Below are 19143 nucleotides of genomic sequence, written 5' to 3'. Positions count from 1 at the left end.
AAACAAAACACGTACAGGGTTACAAACGAGTTGTGTAAAGTAACATCTGTCGTGCGAAACATGCGCGTTCGCAATGAGGATACCAGGGCAAAAGCGAGGAAAATCTACGTTTGAGCAACTACAGAGAAAATCCTTGAAATATGTTGAAGTGCTGTGAACATAGTGCGATGCATTTGCGTCTTGTTTTCAAATCCAGACTCAACACAACAAGAGCCATCCGTGATCAAAGTTTACGCATTTAAGATCGACACAAGCGCGAGACCATCGAACAAACTTAAGGTCAGCCGCGTACAAACGATCAATACTTACATATTTCTTCTGAATGATATTCCTCTTAGGTCTTTCCTTGCTCATTCTGCAATCCAAAATGATTTATTGTTAAGGAGAGAATCGCCACATGAATTTTCTTCCTGCTTCTCTTCTTTTCCCGGAGCAATGCGATTTAAATCCCCTGTAGTTCGCTTGGCTGTGCAGAATTCCCTCTTCGATCGCTGATGATTCCTGGCAGAATCGGGGATTTGCCGATAATCCCAAAATCAGGGATCCACCGCCAAGGGTAAAGGGCAAAATAAACAATCACATCGGCATACCATAGTTAAAACCATTCGCCACAATAACTTCCATCAGTGATGTTCATCCCGGTGCCGTGTCGAAGTCTGTTCCCCCTATGTTTCCTCTTAGTTTAGCGTTCCCGCTACGCAAACAGCGTACAGAGCACGCGCGTGTGCTCGTTCCACTTGTTCCAGCACACTGTTTCCGCTCATCTTTTTTTCATCCTATGATATTTACCATATTTAGGTACTGATCACAGGATCGATCTGAAGGTTTGGAAGGTTTTGCCGACTGCGCTGTATATGCATGAAATATTAATTCAAATAAATGTACAACGTATTTCTACCTCTAACAAGTATATTTTTCTTGTGTGTGCTTCTCAATCTCAGTTTAACATAGTTTATTGGCATTATCTATCTATCTATCTATCTATCTATCTATCTATCTATCTATATATATATATATATATATATATATATACTCACACAGAGAGAGAGAGAGAGGGAGAGGGAGATTGAATTATATACAATAGGCCTTTTATGCTTTTGAGGACATGTGGTACTTTACCTATTTTCTGCAAAATTACTCTACATTAGCTTGAATAATTTTTTTTAATACAAAAATTCACTTAAATGATAATCACATTTACAGAATCAAATTTTTAGTTGTATCTGGATATTGATGATTTAACTTGTAGGAATTACAGTGTTAGACAAACAGACTCACCATTGGATTCTGTTCCCCCAGTGTTTCTTATACAGGCAGGTTCTAACATTTATCAGACTGATGCTGGTAAACTAATAGCACTTTTTTACCACATTATAATGTTTATTATATATTGAGGTATTGATCACAGGATAGATTTGAAGGTTTGATTTGGCTTTGATGTGTATGTATGTAATATGAATTCAAATAAATGTAAAACGTTTCTATCTAGTATGTGTTTCAGTGTTGTGTGGGACATGGTTGTTTACATACATAATACAAAACAAATAAAATAATGTATAATTTATAAAATAATATCTTTGGTCACTGGGAAAACACTGCAATGGGCCTATTGTCAAGTCAAGTCATCTTTATTTTTATAGCACTTTATGCAATATGCAGTTGTGACAAAGCAGCTTTACAAACAGGCAAACTGTGTGTTTAACTTACCTGAAGTACTTACCTGATCTCCTTCTCTGATCTCCATCGTCAATCTCCCTCGTTAATATTGAATCTGTGTGCCAAGATTGTAGTGTGTGAACTTACCTGTGTGTGCATGTTCGTAAATGCCTGCTTTTGGGTACCAAATATCTCAGTCTGGTAGTTCCTAGCAACAGTATCAGCAAGCTTGGCTGTAAATATGAAGAGCTTATAATGAAAAAATATATCCTTTTAATATTATTGATCTGGTTTCACAGATTACCTTTTTTTATTATTATTATTAATATCATTGTTATTTTTCCACATTTGTTTCTAATATAATATTTTTATTTAGCACTACTGTTATTTTCTTATATGTTCTGAGTTTTGTTATATGTATATATAATGCCAATAAGTTATTTTAAACTGAGATTGAGAAGCACACACAAGAAAAATATACTTGTTAGAGTTAGAATTATATTGTACATTTATTTGCATTCATATTTCATACGTATACAGCGCAGACGGCAAAGCCTTCCAAACCTTCAAATTGATCCTGTGATCAATATCTAAATATATAGTAGATATTATAAGATGACAAAAAGATTTATGTGGGAACAGTGGAACGAGCACACGCGCGTGCTCTGTACGCTGTTTGCGTAGCGGGAACACTAAGGGGAAACAGACTTAGACACAACACCGGCTCTTTAAAACATGTAGGTTCATTCATGTGAGGATGTAAATGTTCAGTGGAGAGTTACATCTTGTTTTGAAAAGGCTTATCAGAGGATAGGATGAAATAAACAAAATTTCAAAAAAGGAAAAGGGTTCGTGGTCCCTTTTGGCTGGAGCTAGCAGACGGTGAGTGAACTCTCCAGCAGCACCACGGGCTCATCTGAACACAAGTCAAAGCTTTCTTTAAGCAGCCTATCACACAGGGTTGCCAGGTCCCAGAAAAATTTCCAGCCCAAAGCTGACTCAAAACCCGCCCAAAAGGAATGAAAACTAGCCCAATTTTTGCCCTGTCTAATCATAACTGACAGCAGCTTTATTTCATTAATACCCTTTAAAATAAACATTGTGATTTTATTTATTCTATGTTTTGAATCTTAGCAAGACTTGTTTATATGTAGTATGCACATATTAAATTATTTAATCTGTATTTTCTTTTTTTTATTTTACCCTTTCTTTCATTTTAATTTTCAGAACTTTTCATAATAAAATTATTTCAGCACTTTTTCATAATAAAACTTAAAATATTGTTTATTTCAGTTTTAGTTATTTTAGCCTACATCAAGTTCAAGTAAAATGAGAAATATTTCCTTTGCAAGTAGCAGAAATAAAACGTTTTGTATTTTATTTTATTTCAGTTCATGTTTTTTTCATGTAAGTAATGGAAATATTTTTATACTTTTAGTTTCAGTTTTAAGTAACTCCTGCTTGGAGCCTGTCTAACAGGTACACATACTTTAAAAGCATCGGTTTACACAATTTGAAGGGTTCTTAGTCAAAGATTGAAAAAAATGCATAAACTACAAAGTTGAGTCTTGTAGTGCGCATTAGACCTAAGGTATATTACACTAGCACACTTCTGGTAATTGGACAAAAGTGAAATGAATCTCTAGAAATGAGTCACGATCATGATCATGAAACAATGACAGGAATCTGAGAGGACTGCGTAAATGATTCACAAAAACAAGTTTGTCACACAAAACGGATTTTTCGTCATCATGGGTGATGGTGGAATAACCCTTGCATGGGAACAAAAACATGACAGATGAAGAAAAACCTGGCATTTATCTAAGAAGTACCATTTACCATTTACCATCTGTGTGTGCATGATCCAAGATGTTAGCCTGCAACTCAGCTGCTTCCTTTCTAAGGTTATGATGATGCCAAATGTGTGTATATTATAAAGTGTTTGTTTGTTTGTTTGTTTGTTAAGGTGCATAGATGCCCTTAGTTTGTGATCAAAGGCTCGAGAGCTTGTTTAATCAGTAGTAGTAATAGACCAGTTAAAGAATCATCTAAGATCTCATTTTTAATTATTACTTGTAGAAGGTGTTAGTGTTGCCTTAATGTGTTGTGGATAGAACATGTCTGTGTTGGTTTAGCGTTATCGTCCATATACTAGTAATATGAGAACTGTGATTCATGCTGTAGATTTTTTGTACAAATCCTAATGATCAAAGCCTCAGCTTGCCCATGAATTGCATGAACAGGGATCATTGTGGATCAATACATAAAAGATAAATAATTTAATTTCAGCCTGGTGTTTTACAGGTTTCATGTATCACATTGCATCGTTTAGCCTTCCAAATTCAAATAGAGCACATTTAATGGTCTTGGCATCACACCGGCATGTTTGATCAATAATAAATTGTAGGGGGAACATAATTACATGAGTAGTTCTGTTAATTTTTATTTGGAAGTGACACCAGATACAGGGAGAGAAAACAGACAGAGGAAAAGTGAAACATAAGCACTTCCTGTTCTTGCAGCAGTTGCAATTTTGCCAATGCACGTTTCTTGATAAATTCCTATCTGTATAGGAATTCATAAAAGATTTGAGATATCTAGGTAAAGGACCTAACAAAGAGTATGGCCACACTGTTCCTTCAGAACAGCTTCAGGAACTCTGGTTTACTCTGCAAGAAGCTCTTGGAAAATATAAGTGATTTTTATCTGTTATGACTGGGTTGGGTTTTGACTCTTAATGTTCTTTATATATATATATATATATTTTTTTTTTTTTTTTTTTTTTTTTTTTTTTTTTTTTTTATGTGGAGTGTTTAGCTTGGGTTTGGGTCTGTTGTCATTCTGACAGGTGGTGACATCATGAGGAAAGTGTTTTTTTTACTGCATCACTTTAAAGAAACATCAATCATCCTGGACTTCACATGGCATTCGGCCATGATAATGGAGATTCCAAATAGGGAACTAGTATATGGTTTCACATCAAAGAAATGTCACCGCTAGTTATTGTATGTGAGTACTACACATAGTTGTAAACAAGTGCCATTCTTCTGAAATAACCCCTGCAACACATCTTCCAATGTGTTCAACAATTGGCAACAAACAATGTTGTGGAAGACAATGTTTTGTGAAAATGTACACTGTGTTTTGAAATAACTCATCATTTTGCATAAGTGTACTGGATGACCTTAAAAGCTGATACTCGCTGCCAGCTGTCAATCAACTTGCATTTAGTTACTCCAGAGGTAAAATCCCTCATCGTGAGGTATTTTATTCTTTTGTGTAATCATGCACCATATAAGCATTCTTTACAAATTTAATTAGCTGTTTACTGATTGTGTTCATCATGGTGTCATATGAAGAGTTAGATTAGAAATGGCTTTCATGCATTTCAGTATGTTTCTAGTTTAAGGAACATGTTAATATGCTGTAAGCTCAGAACATAGAAAAGGAAATATCCAATACAACCACAATGAGGACAACTGACGTGTGGGGGGGGAGAGAAAAACAAAATTGATTCAGTATTTGGAGAAGACGAGTCTCAAATGCCCTTGAGGTAAATGTCAACATTACATTTACATAAAAAGCAAAATTTTCACTTGATAATTATAATGACTTGGTTATAAAATATAAACTTTTTTTTTTTTAATTCAGTGGTTTTCTGGCTGGTAAAGGGGGCTGTTAATTAAAAGGCATGAAAGATAACATTAAACTTCTAAATTGAGTATTGGCCCAGTCAACTGTGATGTCTTCACTTTTATTCTCATGGGAATGTATTTGAGTGGGAGGATTTTATATGGCTGTCTTTTAGAAAGAACTCTGTTATGGCTTGGGTAAACCATTAAAATGTTTCAAGAAAACACTTACTTCAAAGTAATCCTTTCTTTTTAAAATCCCTTAACCCTTAAGTGCATTTGTTAACAGCAAAGATACAGTATAATTCCTACTAGATACCACAATTTCTGAAGAATCAAATATACTCTGAAAATGTAAAAAGAAACACATGAGATTGATTTAATTATTTTTAAGCCGTGCAGAAAATTCCCTTGTTTTCTGCCCACAGCCTTTGTCACAGCAGAGAGAACAGTTGTTTTCAAGGACCAATGTCATTTTCTCCCCTTTTGTTGCTTGTAGTTTGCTGTGGTCTCTAGGGCTGCCCAGACTCTGTTGTGAGTGACATTTAAACCCAACTGAATCAATGAGACAGACTGCTTTGGGCCTCCCGGGTACTGCTGCGACAGAAACAGCTACACGTGCACACACATAGTCACACCCAGAGGAGTTTACTACCAGCATTCTGGTTGCAGCACGTTGCACCTTCACTGCTTAGTTTTTTTGTCTTATCAAAAGTTGCCACCGTGACACTGCACAGACCTGGTAATCCAAAGCTTAAGAGTGGTGTTACTGTGTGTGTTCACGGTGGCTATAGCCACAGGGCTCAGTGAAGGACAAGTCAGCCATTGATTAAAGCTTTCACTCTTGATAGAACTAATTGTGCGGTGAAGCTGAGCAGACTGGCTAATTCAGGTTGATGTTCGCTGACCGGGAGCAGGGTGAATTACAGTGACTGAATCAAGATTGATTTATGAGCTAAGCATAAAATCTATATTCATGTTAAAAGATTAAATTGAAATAAATTGCGGCATAAATCAGGCTCTCCTTGAAGCACAACTTTTTTGTAGGGAAATATGTCATCAGTATCGGTGGCTGTCTGTAATTAGACAATATATTTCAATTTTAAAAAATGTCATATTGCGAGACAAACTGTTGCTTTGAAATACATGTTCAGTGTTTAGTTTCGAGAATGATGAGGCTACCTGTGAATGCAGCTCAACTTCCGTAGACTGCAATTAGAGGGTAAACCTGAGATGGGAGGTGGTGTTTGTTACTATTTAAAGTCACCTTCCCACAGAAATGCAAAAACAATTTTTTGAGTTTTTCTGGTGTGTAAGAAGGTCAAAGTTGCAATGATGCAGTGCTGGGACTGAACTCTCTCGGCTTTTTTCATTAAAGTGGTGTTACCCCTCCCCCTTTTCCCAGCCCCTGCATTCTACCGAGAACAGGCAAGATCACAAACATGCTGGGTTTTTACAACTCAGCCCCCCCCAGCACAGGGGACTCAGTCGCAGTGTATGATAATTGGACACCTTAAGTAAGAAAATCCCCTCTGGAAATATACTCACCTTGGATAATTGCATCAGGTAAATGAAATGTAAACATTTGCTATTGTGAGCTAAGGCTGAACTGCAAAACAACAAAAAAGGTCTCTATAGTGCAATATGTGAGACATGCAATCTTACATGCACTCATTGGGCTTGTTATGGTTGCTTTAATCCTTCACAAAAGTTAATCAACCAAGTACATTGTTGATGGGACTTGGGAAACATAAATCACCATTATCTACATATATAGCTAATGTGCAGGATAGTTTTGATGTGTAGACAGTAAAGAGGGAAGGAGTGGCAGTCATATCTCTAATGTTAGATCCTCTGGAAAAACACAGCTTGCAGTCTCCTAGAAACAGTTGATCACACCTTTTATGAAGACAATCACTTATGACTCAGCTAAAATTCTGTATATTTTCGGAATAATTACATAACTAGACAAATAACGGAGGGGCCATTGTCTAAAGACTTAAACAAACCGTGTCCTAACTAGGCACAATGCAACAAATTTCTAGTAATGGCAAGTAATGTATATGTACATGTTGAAAGTAAAAATGCAGCATGCTGCAGCAATAACAGGCAGTCTAGTATATTTAATGTTTAAAATGTAATAAGGACAGGGGTTCTATTATGTAACTATGAGGAGGGGATACCCAGCACAATGCTGCAGTTACAAAAACAATTAACTTACAAAATGTCATGTAGTTGTTTGGATAGTAAGAACCTAAAATCTCTGACTGCAAGGAATGAAAACAAACCCTATAGATTTTTTATGTTAATGTTACCGATTTATTATATAAAGAATTCTTTAAATGTCTAATCAAAACATAACTCAGATAAAACAAAAGACGTCCCTCAGCTGGACTTGCCAGTCATTAAGTCTGTTTAAAGGGATAGTTCACCCAAAAAAGAAAAAAGCCCATGATTTACTCATCCTCAAGCCATCCTAGCTGCATATAGCTTTCTTCTTTCAGACAAATACATTCAGGGTTATATTAAAAAATGTCCTGGCTCTTCCAAGCTTTATAATGGCAGTGAATGGTGGTCAAAATTTTGAAGCAAATAAAGTGCGTCCATCCATCATAAAAAGTAATCCACACAGTTCCTTGAGGTTAATAAAGGCCTTATGAAGTGAATCGATGCATTTGTGTAAGAAAAATATCCATATTTAAAACTTTCTAAAACGTAATCGCTAGCTTCCACTAACTGTCGTACGCACATTCATGAGAGCTTATGTCATCCGGCCGGAGCGCCACTCTCTCATGAACATGCATACAACTAGCGGAATCTCGAGATTACTGTTTATGAAGTTTTGAATATGGATATTTTTCTTACATGAACACAGAAGATATGTATTATCTCCCAGGAACTGTTTGTAGCACTTTTTTATGATGGATGGATGGATGGACTTTTTTTTGCTTCAAAATCTCGACCAGCATCCAATGCCATAATAAAGCTTGGACAAGCCAGGACATTTTTTAATAGAAATCCAATTGTATTTATCTGAAAGAAGAAAGTAATATACACCTTTGATGGCTTGAGGGTGATTAAATCATGAGGTCATTTTTATTTTTGGGTGAACTATAACTTTAAAACCTCCCATTCACAAATGACTCATAGCTCCACAAAGCTTGCGTTCATTTTAAAGTGCCATGCCCACATCTCAAAATCCAGTCAACAACTAATACACAGACCTGATGCCAAGTCACTGCACTACTTTTTAAATTATTATTTGATTCTCTTGGATGTACGTCACAATACAGAAAAAAAAGATATGTTGCTACTTCGATTTCATCAGGACTTAACATGGAAGAGATGCATTTATTTCTTTATGGCTTTCTTTCTCTTGATGCAAAATTTTACTTTTTGCCTCATCTCGCCAGTAGCAGGTGAATTGAGTAAAATGTTATATGTTCAATTCTAGGCCCTGTCAGGACATGCTGTTTGGAACAAGGATGAAGTTTTAATGCCACTCTACCATCTGTGACCTTAAAACTTCAGCCACTCAACTTAACAGAAGCCCCACCGAATTATCTCTGCCAGATTAATGAACAGATTCCACCCACACAAGTAATGGGACCGGCTGTCTGTCAGGAAGCATTTTGAGCCTATAAGAGTGACTCATCTGGGTCAGATTGTCCTACAGGTGGGTGTTTGAGTGAATGGACCCCTCAGCTCTCCCAATCTGAGCCTGAGTCCTTTCATGGCCCAGGACACCTGCATCAGGCACAAAGGCCAGCTTGAGCTTTTGTTGGAGTTACTGGAGAGAGAGAGAGCAAGAGAGAGAGGTAAAAGGAGAGAGAAGAAGGGGGTTGGGGTATTTCTGACCTCAGCCACAAAGAAACAAAGTAACACAAATGGGCCATGGGCAGGCCACAGCTGGAGAGAAGCGTGATGGACACCAGTGTGGGTGGTCTGAGAGAAAAAGAGAGAAGGGTAAAGGGAAGACTAATGACTAGAACAGCCAAGAAAACCTTAAAGTACAGCACCTGATGAAACCTTTTATAGGCTTCAGGGCCAGAGAACTCCAAGTCAAGATTAAGTGTGAGAAAGTATAGTGCAAATCACAGCTAAGGGCAAATTGTACATTCAGTACACCATCGGGTCAGTTTAGCACACTTTCTATTGTGTGCATTCTGTTACAGGTTAATCTTACCCAGTTAAAAAAGCTGTTGATTTGATGGTCGAATACTTTCACACCAGCTTAATATGGAGAGACAACTACAAGTAAGCCAGTTGTAGGTGGTGTAAACACTGCTGTGCTATCAAAACATTGCTCTGTTTGTTTGAGTATCCCGTCCAACCCGAGAAAGCAACATTGACTCAACCAATGTCATAACTTTATGGCAAGGCAATTTGTTTTCCTGACCAATGGCAGACTGAGAAAGTATTCGGAATAGCAATAGGCTAAAAGCCAATCAGCAATAGAATAGCAACATGCTGAAATTAAGAATTTGTTCCCATGTTAATTTAAACTGAAGTAAAATGAGGGAACAAATTAATAAGTTTGGTCCACAGTTACTAATAAATGAAGAAAAATAAAAGAGCAATTAGTTGTAATATTAATTACACTATATTTTACAGTACATTTAACATTTAGCCATTTGAAGACAGATTGGATCCAAAGGTTTGACTGGAGAGCAAGGTAAGATGTGTGTGCTTCTGTCTTTCTGTAAGGGACATTTAAAAAGACGTTTGAATTCAACTGTTGCCTTCAAGCATCAAGAGCAGTCATGTTAATTAATCCTCCAGGATTATTAATGGTGGGTCAATCGAGTGCATCCTTTGCGAAGAATAGTTTATAACCCTCCAGCAGAATAGGGGCATTGACACACAGGCCAATCCTCCCTGTGTTTCTTTTACACAGAGCTTATCTGAGCAGCATGGTTTGCATAAGAAAAAAAAAGTAATTCGTGTGGGAGGTCCTTTTCATTTGCATATCCTCGGGCCCTTGTAATTAAGCTACATATGTCCTTTTTCTTATAAGCTGTTTTCCCCCGCTCTTTCTTTCACTATAGTAAGAGTTGCTTTTTTTTTGGTACATGCTCTGTTTGTCTCGTCCACGGCTGGACCAGCCTGATTTGCAATTGAAAGGAACTGATTGTACTTGAACTAACTGAATAAGCACAGGGTTGGTTTGAAGAGAGGACAGTGGAGAGGTGAGGTGAAGGTTGTCAGTGTTGAGACCTATCCGTGCCATTGGATTTGGGAATCTCAGATCTTATTGTCATAAGCATTCACTGAGCAAAATGGTGGAATTTGCACCTCAGGTGTTGGCCGTGGCTGCCTGCAAACTTCACATTGTCCACATTTATTTAAGCTTGACTTTTAAGAGCATCTGTTTCAGGACTTTGCCAGGGACACTCTTGATGGTTCTGTTAAAATAATTTGTTAATTGGATCATCTTTTAAACTGATTTCTGTGGGACCCTTTCCAGAAATGAAGAGGGTCAGTCTGCAAAAAAAAAAAAAAAAAAAAAAAAAAAAAAATATATATATATATATATATATATATATATATATATATATATATGTATATATGTATGTATGTATGTATGTATGTATATCTGAAATGGATTTAAATATTGTAAAATGTTAAATGAGTAAATGAAAAAGTTATTTCAGAAAATTAAATAACTCCCCTTCTCTTTCATTTGTTGGACAAATGGATGATTCTTGACCAAATACTATTAATTAATCCAGTTTAGTTTAGTTTGGTTGGGATTCATAATCAAAGAAGTGTTTTGATAGAGTCACAGTGTTTACACTTTTCAGGGAAATAATTATAAATGTTTGCATTTACAAATTACAAAGTTTGGCCAAAGTATTTCAAAATCAATAATTACATAATAAAATTTTCATGCAAACTACCCATTCATCATTTATAAAAGACTATTCAATTCAACAGAGGTCACAGTCATAGCATCTACATTTCTGGCTCTCTGTAACACTTCCTATCAGTTACAAGTGGAACGTGAGGGTGATTTGCCTGTCAAATGCAGTTTTGACGTACCATCAATCCTCATGATCTCATGAGTGTATGTTCAGAGATATCGCTTTGTCCTTTGCTCCAAAGCATTTCCATGTTTTCACAGCATATTCTAATTCAAGCTCATTAAAGCACGTATCAGCCAACATTTATCAGGATTTATCTTTGTCACACCACCCCAAAGAGAGAAGATGGCACTGAATACAAATTACCATTTTACTTTCTACTCACAGCCATTATGGAAGTGATGCTCCAGATGCTAAATGAGACTGCAGTAAGCTAAAAGGTTAACAAGAGCCATTTTATAAAGTGCTTTCTCATTTTTCTGCCACAAAAGCCCATAAACATCCTCAACAACAAACTGTGATTATGATGATATTAATTATCATTACTTTCAATTAGAAATGTGGCGAGCAGACCCATTCGTTCTGAGGCAGTGCTCCCTGCAGAGAAGAAGGGTCTGCGGAGCGTCATTAGGCATGGCGTGATTGGCGCTCTACCTCGCCTCACGCCCATTTACAACTAATCAGCATCTCAAGTCCATTACTGCCAGCAACACTAAATAAAAACTCAGGAGTCTAGCAGAGCACTGCTCAACATGGGGGTGTAAAATGTATGTGTGTGTGGAATTGGTGTTTGGAATTGGTATGATTAAAGGGACAGCTGTATTGAAAATATGATTTAAATTATTTACGCACCTTCATGTTGATTTATACCTGTATGCCGTGTTTTTTTTTTTTTTTTGTGGACTGAAAATGGAAAATTATACAATCTCCAAAAAGGACCAAATTAAAAAAGCAAAAGTAGTCTGTGTGATTCATGCACTATATTCTATATTCAAGAAACAATTGCAGTTTCTGTGCTATGGTGGGGCCTGAAACTTGACTGAAATTCTTCATAGAGATTTTTTTATTTTTTTTTTTTTTTTTTTTTTTTTTGCAGGAAGGAGCACAATTGAGCATACACAACTTTTTCTAAAATTTTTGACATAAATGGAAGATTTGAAATGGGTCTGTAATTTGCCAGTTCATTAGGATCTAGTTGTGGTTTCTTAATAAGAGGCTTAATAACCACCGGCTTGAATGGTTTTGGGACGTGACCCAAAGATAACGACGAGTTAATAATACTGAGAAGCGGTTCTTCTGCTAGAGGTAACAACTCTTTCAGTAATTTAGTGGGTACAGGATCTAATAGGCATGTTGTTGGTTAAGATGCAGTGATAAGTTTATTTAGCTCTTCCTGTCCTATAATTGTAAAGCCCTGCAGTTTTTCTTTGGGTGCGATGAATGAAGCTGGAGTACTAGATGCGTAGAATCTAAATTTATTGTATTTCTGAAGTTATCTATTTTAGCAGTGAATAAATTCAGAAAGTCATTACTATTACATACTATTAAACTATGAGGGAATATTTAGATCGGGTGGCGTCTGGTTATTTGTTATTTTAGCCACTGTGCTAAATAAAAACCTTGGATTGTTTTGGATATTTTCTATGAGTTTGTGGATATGCTCGGCCCTGGCAGTTTTTAGAGCCTGTCTATAGCTGGACATACTGTTTTTCCACGCAATTCTAAAAACTTCCAGGTTAGTTTTTCTCCATTTGCGCTCAAGATTACGAGTTTCTTTCTTGAGAGAGTGGGTATTACTGTTGTACCGTTTTTCTCTAACCTTTTTCAATTTGATGGGGGCAACAGTTTCTAATGTATTAGAGAAGATATTGCCCATGTTGCTAGTCATTTCATCTAGCTTATATGTGTTTATGGGTACACAGAGCAGTTGAGATAATCAGGCAGGTTATTTGCAAATCTGTCTTTGGTGGCTGGAACAATAGTTCTGCCCGGACGATAACGCGGAGCCATATAGTTAATATCAGTAATACGCAACATGCACAAGGAAATGGTCAGTAACATCATCACTTTGAGGTACGATATCTATATCAGTAAGATCAATTCCATGCGATATAATTAAATCTAGCGTATGATTAAAACAATGAGTGGGCCCTGTGACATTTGCTTGACTCCAAAAGAGTTTATTAGGTCAGTAAATGCAAGTCCTAATGCATCATTTGTATTATCAACGTGAACGTTAAAATCTCCGACAATTAGCGCTTTATCAGCGGTAACCAACAGGTCTGAGAGGAAATCTCCAGATTCTTTTAGGAATTATGTATATGGCCCTGGTGGTCTATACACAGTAGCCAGAGCAAGAGATAGGAGATATCTCTTTTGTATATCTGACAGTGTAACATTAAGCAGAAGTATTTTGAATGAGTTAAACCTGTATCCTGTTTTCTGGGTAACACTGAGAATATCAATATATATTGTTGCAACACCTTCCCCACGACCAGTTTGACGGGGCTCATGCTTATAACAGTAGCTTGGTGGAGTGGACTTATATAATCATTTGGTTTTAGCCAGGTTTCAGGTTTCAGTCAAGCAGAGTACATCAAGACTATTCTCTGTGATCACTTTATTTACAAAAACTGCCTTGGGTGCGAGTGATCTAATGTTAGGAGCCCAAAGTTTAAAAATAGTTTTTGTTCATTTATTTTGCATGTTTGATCTCTCTTTTCTGGTTTAAAGAGTGTAGGAAGAATTGATATTGGTGGATTAGATCTGCCATGCTGCTGATGGCATTAACTCAAAATGACAAGGTTCGCAGACAGGAATTGCAAAATCAGAATAACAGACATGCTGCTATTACAAGGTAAAGAATGGTAAACCCCATAGCAGATTTAGACAGCTGGTACTGGGGAGGAGGAGGGCTAAAGAAAATTCTCATGATGCACAGTACTGAGCCGGACTAGAGGTGCATTTCTCCAAAGCATTGTTAGCTATAACTCTAATGGTAATAAACTTGCAACCATAGTTGGTTTTGGGAAATGCACCCCAGGTCGGGAATAAATAAGTTTGCATAGATAGGAAAGAGAGATCAAATGGCTGCACTGCTGGCTTGAGTAAACCAAGCTACTTATACATTTATTTATTTAGGAATTACTGTTAACTTGCTGTATGGAAAATAGCTGCCTAAAGATTGTTCTGAAATTTTCATTTCGTATTCCATAATAAAGTTAACATAATACAAGTTTTGGAATGATTGAGTAAATTATAAATAAATAAATCATCCCCAAAATCCCTTTAGCTTTTAGCCTTTAAAATTAGCTTTTACCATGATTATTAAATTGGCATAGAACTCAGGAATTCGAGGCTCAAATAAAAATCCAGTTTCCTCACTGCAGTGCCATTCGCTTTTGTTCATCTCTCAAATCTGATCATTCCGACATAACTTTATTAGTGCCACTTGAATATTCAAAACTAATTTCTTTCTATTCTCTTGCTCAGCTATTCACTTCTATGTCTCTCTCTCTCTTTCCTTTTCAATTCCATCTTGCCCTACATGAAACATCCATCTCTGTCCATGAAAAATGGAGTGCTCATGAATAGTTTACAGGCTTGTGGTGGGGTTTGTGTCAGCGATGGTGAGCTCTCCAGCAGGGAGCGGCTGCTCTTAAGCTTAATACACAGGGAGGTGAGAGGAAACGCTAATCCAGTCCAGTGTTAATGGCACAATACAGGACTTGCTGTCTGCCTCATAATTAACTGATGAAAGTGAAGCCAATGTAAAACACAGAGTTTGTGTTTTCTGTGCATTGGTGCTACAGGTGTCCACTGAGAACTTGCTGGTACTTGAGTATGTAATTGGTGAGAGTATGATGGATGTATCATCCTGTAGGTTGAAATCTGTGGAGGTTTTTTCAGCCTGGGAGAAGAAGGCATTGACTGAGCGTGAGTTGATAAATTTTTTTATGCTTTTTTATTCATTCCCAAGGTTTGTGGGAATGGGCCAGTGCAGGCTGATAAGCTCTGTAAGAGGGTTGAGTCACATGCCCTCCGTGTGCTGTGATGGGTCTGTGTAAGCTCTGCCCACTGCAGTGTGTGGTGTGCAGAATGACTTGTTCATGACAAAGCTCCCTCCTCCTCCATCGAATCAATATTCTGCTCCACACGCAGTCACACACATTCACCAGCACACGCGCTTGCTTGATCACCCTCGCTTATTCATTCATTCCTTCAATTACATACTCTCTCACACGCTCATTTATTCACTCACTTGCTCACTCATTTATTCAGTTGCTTAATCATTCTTTTACTCATATTTTCACATGCTCATATTCTAGGGGTATAATGATATACTCATGTCACAATGTGGTTCGATACTGATTTCACATTTATACTCATGATATTTCAAACAAAGCCAAAGTAAAGAATAGTTAAAATGTTTGTTTTTAAATTACATTTAATCCATATGATATATAGTAAAAAAATAAATAATAATAAAAAAAGCAAATTTTGGTATTACTTCTGGGATGGATTTGAATAGGCTTTGCATGGTCTTGGTCCCAAAAGTACAGGGCAGTGGTGACAACAGAACAGAAATATTTATTATTCTGCACAACTGGAAACAAGGAATTTTGTTAAGACACATGCTCTGTCAGTGCTTACATGCATTAACAAATTACTACATTAAACTTCTATTTTAAAAATACATGTTTAATGGCATCTAGTACCTAGCATGTCTGGTGATATTTAATAAAATAATGTAGGCCCTATTTTTATTTATAAAATCAGTCATTTGGCATTATGATCAACAATTTGCAAATCCTCTACTGCAGTGGTTCCTAATCCTGGTCCTGGAGAACCCCCAACACTGCACGCTTTTGGTGTCTCTCTTATCTGACACACACATTTGAGGTCTTGGATTCCCTCACTAATGAGCTGATGAGTTGAATCAGGTGTGTTTGAATAGGGAGACATCTAAAATGTGCAGTGTTGGGGGTTCTCCAGGACTAGGATTGGGAACCACTGCTCTACTGTATTATAATGCATTATTTTCAGCATTATAAATAGTAGGTTAATAGTTAACATCTGGTGTTAATGTGTGTTCTTTTGTGAATGGATCACAAAAGCACTAAGTACACTTGAAAATGGGGTCTAAAACGTTTTCCGATCGAATCAGTGGAAGCTCATCTGTCTTAAATGTGTCCCAGACTGCAGTTAAAGGGATAGTTCACCCAAAAATGAAAATTGTATGTTTATCTGCTTCCCCCAGGGCATCCAAGATGTAGGTAACTTTGTTTCTTCAGTAGAACACATACAAAGATTTTTAACTCAAACCGTTGCAGTCTGTCAGTCATATAATGTAAGTGGATGGGAATCACGGCTTTGAGAGTCAAAAAAACATACACAGATTAAAACAAATTAAACCCTGCAGCTCATGATGATACATTGATGTGTAAAGACACAAAACAATCAGTCTGTGCAAGAAACTGAACAGTATTTATATCGTTTTTTTACCTCTGATTTTCACCGCAATGTCCGAACTGTCCTGAGCACATTCTCAACAGCCGGCGCCTGACGCATCTTCTTCTTCTTCTTGCTTTACGGTGGATTGCAGACTTATAAGTGCATTACCGCCACTTATTTCTCAAATGGACCATTAACACCTTATCTACAATCTCAATTAGGAGTTTCAATGGTCCACTTGAGAGATAGGTGGCGTTTTTTTGTTTTTTTTTGGATGTCTCCCTTATCCCAACCATCCTTTTGAGATCTCAGAGTCTGAGTTGATTAGTTGATTCAGGTAAGTTTGATTTGAAAGGGTTTGAAAATTTGTAGAGTTGGGGTACTTCCAGGAATAGGTTTGAGAAACACTGCATTAGACGACACGTAAACAGTCCCTGGGTGTGAAATTAGTGCCATGAAGATGCTTTAGAGGTTCTCTATCAAGCTCGCAGAAGGCCAAACACTTTTTCACAGTATCCAGAATTTTCTGTTTGGCATGCATCTCTCAGCACATTTCGGAGGAATCATCACTTTTACTATTCTACTCCCTGCTTGATTGTGTAGGAGGTCAGACTGTAACATCTGCGAGAGTAAGTGTGTGTGTGTGTGTAAGAGAGCGTTATCAAAGAAAAATGTTTGTATGTGTGTGTGCGTCCTCGCTGGTTTGCTCGGTTGAATAACTTTCTGTCTCTCAGTCTGACATGTCAGATTTTGCCAGTCGAGCTCCAAAACTCTTATGTCCTGGATGAGTCAGATTATCTAACACTGCCCATCTGCTTCTTGGGGGTTAATGTAAGTTGTCAGATTTTGCTGATGTTCGTTGGGTGGTTGAGCGTCAGTGGTGTGCGAGAGGCTTGGATTGAAGCAACAACAGTCGTGAATGGTCTGAATCATAATGCTGTCAATGTTCTCTCGAAGTCTGACAGTGATGCCAGACCTTTTCATTTCACGGCCTTTATAGTGATGTGCGATGTGTCACAGCTGACTCAGCAGTTTGTCTATGAATTGCAGTAGTGACAGACAGTCCTCTAGAGTTGGCATTTTTATTGACCTGTGACTGCTACACCTAAGCCTAAGAAATATCAGTGTTGATTCATGCTGTCATATCTCTGAAGTGTAGTGAGCTTGAATAGGGAATCAGGGTTTGGTACATTTTCTCACAGTGTCACCTAGAGTTCAGTCTCTTAGGTGAAGTGATGTTGTTAATAATGTATGTTGCTTAACTTTGCTTCATGTGGTAAAGGAATTTTTGGATGTTCATTTGAGCTTATGAATAAGGCTTGGATGAATGCATTGGAAAACTGTAGTAACCAAGGCTTATGCATGTAGGGATGGGTATCCATACAAATTTCCTGATTTGATTCCATTGCATAAGCTTGATTAAATTTAATTTCAAATTTTAGTTTAATTCGATTCTTAATAAATTAGGTATGATTCTGTTAAAATGTCCACTTTTTGCTTAAATATTATAAGTTATTTCTCTAATTTCTCACTGTTGTAAATTAAACAGAGAACTTTCTAATATGGCACATTTACAAAAAAAAATATTGGTTAATAAAAATTTCAATATTTTAAAAAATGGCATATTTGATGATAATTCAGTACCTGACACTGACAGTCATTTGTTTTAGTATTGGGCTATGCTGGTCATGTTATTGCGCAAAGCCATTTATTTATTTATTTATTATTTATTTATTTTTTTTATTTTTTTTTTTTTATTTTTGCATTTACTTTATGCTGCAACCAATGGTGGAGTAAGGAAAATTGATTTTGGGATTTTAAGAATTCATATTATTCAAACGAAAATCATGATCAGTAATAAAATGAATATTTTTGCCCACTCCTACAGTACGTTTATGCTTGTGACGTTTCTGAAAAATGTTTGGTTTGCTTGTAATGAGTGGCATTCACATTGCCAAGTGCAGCATAAAAGTGACTTGAAAAGTCATTAATTTGCTCTGCAGTTTTAGAAAATACCAACATAATCCTCGTTTGTGTAAATGTGCCTCAAATTTAGCTAATGTATTAGATCCTAAGATGTTGTGTTCCTGTGTTTGTGATTATGAAATATGTGTGTGTTTATAGTGATGTGTGAGTGTTAGCGGTATCCGGTGTGGCTGGACGGGTGTTAGCCAGTTTCATCCCAAATCTCCACCCAACATAGCTGCTGCCCAGAGATTAACTCTACCACATAGAGTGAGTCCACACACACATACACACACACACATCCTGTCCAGCCCTGACTAATGTATTCATTTATCTGTGACATGCAGACCAAACGTTTCTTCTGGAAGTATTTTGTTCAAGCCACTCAGCTGCTTCATTGTTTTCTGGCCACACAAAAATTTTTATGAGAACAATCGGCACTCTATAGATCTACTGATACAGTATAACTAGGGAAGTCTAAAGCATTATGAAGCTGTGATGATAATAAATCATAAATGCTTGTTGACAATTCACAATTACTCCATTGTGTTTCTCTATAGAGATCTTAAGAC

At 36.9% G+C, this 19143-nt stretch overlaps 2 protein-coding genes and 1 long non-coding RNA gene across 3 annotated transcripts in view; 1 reads left to right on the top strand and 2 right to left on the bottom strand.

Annotated features, from left to right (window-relative positions):
- The window catches only part of LOC109111454 (protein Jumonji), a 107308-nt gene extending 106546 nt beyond the window's left edge, over positions 1–762 (bottom strand). The window contains exon 1 of the mRNA XM_042744765.1: positions 310–762. Within this exon, the coding sequence (XP_042600699.1) occupies positions 310–354 (45 nt within the window). The 5' untranslated portion in view covers positions 355–762. The remainder of the gene's footprint in view (positions 1–309) is intronic.
- LOC109085447 (atrial natriuretic peptide receptor 1-like) overlaps positions 1–19143 on the bottom strand; it is a 1054061-nt gene that overhangs the window by 341708 nt on the left and 693210 nt on the right. The window lies entirely within an intron of this gene.
- LOC122140609 overlaps positions 1–19143 on the top strand; it is a 29500-nt gene that overhangs the window by 1597 nt on the left and 8760 nt on the right. The window contains exon 2 of the long non-coding RNA XR_006157193.1: positions 18731–18841. This is a non-coding gene — a long non-coding RNA (uncharacterized LOC122140609). The remainder of the gene's footprint in view (positions 1–18730; positions 18842–19143) is intronic.

Source organism: Cyprinus carpio, chromosome B19 (assembly GCF_018340385.1).
Source record: "Cyprinus carpio isolate SPL01 chromosome B19, ASM1834038v1, whole genome shotgun sequence".
NCBI classification, from domain to species: Eukaryota; Metazoa; Chordata; class Actinopteri; order Cypriniformes; family Cyprinidae; genus Cyprinus; species Cyprinus carpio.
The sequence above is the reverse complement of the archived record's forward strand: the minus strand, read 5'-3'. Positions and strand labels throughout refer to the sequence as shown.